Raw genomic sequence first — 1,536 nt, forward strand, 5'->3', positions numbered from 1 at the left:
GAAAATAAATGTTTGGATAAAAACTACTCCATTCGTCGACTGATGTCTTCAAGCTGCAACAATAAGAGTACGAACGGTTCTTGCATGAGGCCCATTAAATCTATAATAATTATTGTCTAAATTAGATGTGATTTCTTTTGCATATTAAATAGTTATTTGAGCTTTTTGAAGGTCATTATAAAGTTTTATTTGGAGAATGTTTTCAATAATTTTATGTCTAGTTTAGCTGTTGTTTGTTTAATTTAAATCTTCTAACATGAATCTGAGTTAGACCTGGGGGACAATGCACYATTTGAACACTACCATGTTATGCACCAACGTCTTTGTTTTTTCTAGATATTTTGATCCCAGTGCTGGCAAGTTCAGCAAGACAGCCAACGGTCCTGATGGACAGAAGTTACCTCGAACCTTTTGCCAGCTTGTCTTGGATCCCATTTTTAAGGTGAAAACAGCTTTCCAGCTCTTTCTAAACTCCTATTGTCGTCTGTTGATGCCTCAATGTAAAACAGTACAAATAAGATGTGGTGCCAGATACAACAACAAAAATGATCTTTCTGAAAAAGCTGTTTTTGAGTCGAGTTTATGTTTGTCTTTCAGGTATTTGATGCCATCATGAACTTCAAAAAGGAAGAAACAGCCAAACTCATCGAAAAGCTGGAYGTCAAGCTGGACTCCGAGGACAAGGAGAAAGAAGGAAAGCCCCTGCTGAAGGCTGTGATGCGCCGCTGGCTCCCTGCCGGAGAAGCTTTGCTCCAGATGATCACCATCCACCTGCCCTCGCCCGTCACCGCGCAGAAGTACCGCTGCGAGCTTCTCTACGAGGGGCCGGGAGACGACGAAGCCGCCATGGGTCAGTAGAACACCCTCGCTCACACAACTCAGAGTTAAATTATCATCATTAAACAAGGGATTATTTCAGCATTAAAAGAATAACGTCTGAAATGTTTTTTTCTTCAGGTATTAAGAACTGTGATCCCAAGGCTCCTTTAATGATGTACATTTCCAAGATGGTTCCGACGAGCGACAAGGGACGTTTCTACGCCTTTGGCCGCGTGTTTTCTGGCTGCGTGTCCACAGGCCTGAAGGTGCGCATCATGGGGCCAAACTTCACTCCTGGCAAGAAGGAGGACCTTTACATCAAACCTATCCAGAGGTGAGTCTGTTTGCTCTCAGACTTCTGGTTCTTCTCCTTTCCCTTAATTTCTTTTACGCATTTTTAGGGAACTTTTCATCTCTGTCTCCGCAGGACCATTCTGATGATGGGTCGGTATGTGGAGCCCATTGAAGACGTCCCATGTGGCAACATAGTTGGTCTAGTTGGAGTTGATCAGTTCCTGGTCAAGACGGGGACAATTACCACCTTTGAACAGGTTCGTTATCTTCTCTATAGAGGCAAAAAAGTGTTTAGGTTTACAAAATTAGCCATTATTATCTTTCCCAGGGTTCCCACGAGTCCTTGAAATCCTTGAAAGTTTGTGAATTTGAAAAAATTATTTCAAGGCCCAGGAAAGTTAGTGAAAACAGCCAAAAATTACA

At 42.1% G+C, this 1,536-nt stretch overlaps 1 protein-coding gene across 1 annotated transcript in view; it reads left to right on the plus strand.

Annotated features, from left to right (window-relative positions):
• The window catches only part of eef2b (eukaryotic translation elongation factor 2b), a gene marked incomplete at its 3' end in the record, with an annotated part of 7,900 nt that extends 6,530 nt beyond the window's left edge, over positions 1-1,370 (plus strand). The window contains 4 exon segments of the mRNA XM_014021023.1: positions 337-442; positions 598-850; positions 958-1,153; positions 1,247-1,370. Of these exon segments, the coding sequence (XP_013876477.1) occupies positions 337-442; positions 598-850; positions 958-1,153; positions 1,247-1,370 (679 nt within the window).
• Between the last annotated feature and the right edge of the window lie 166 nt (positions 1,371-1,536).

The sequence above is a fragment of the Austrofundulus limnaeus genome, unplaced genomic scaffold (assembly GCF_001266775.1).
Source record: "Austrofundulus limnaeus strain Quisiro unplaced genomic scaffold, Austrofundulus_limnaeus-1.0 Scaffold3, whole genome shotgun sequence".
In the NCBI taxonomy this organism is placed as follows: Eukaryota; Metazoa; Chordata; class Actinopteri; order Cyprinodontiformes; family Rivulidae; genus Austrofundulus; species Austrofundulus limnaeus.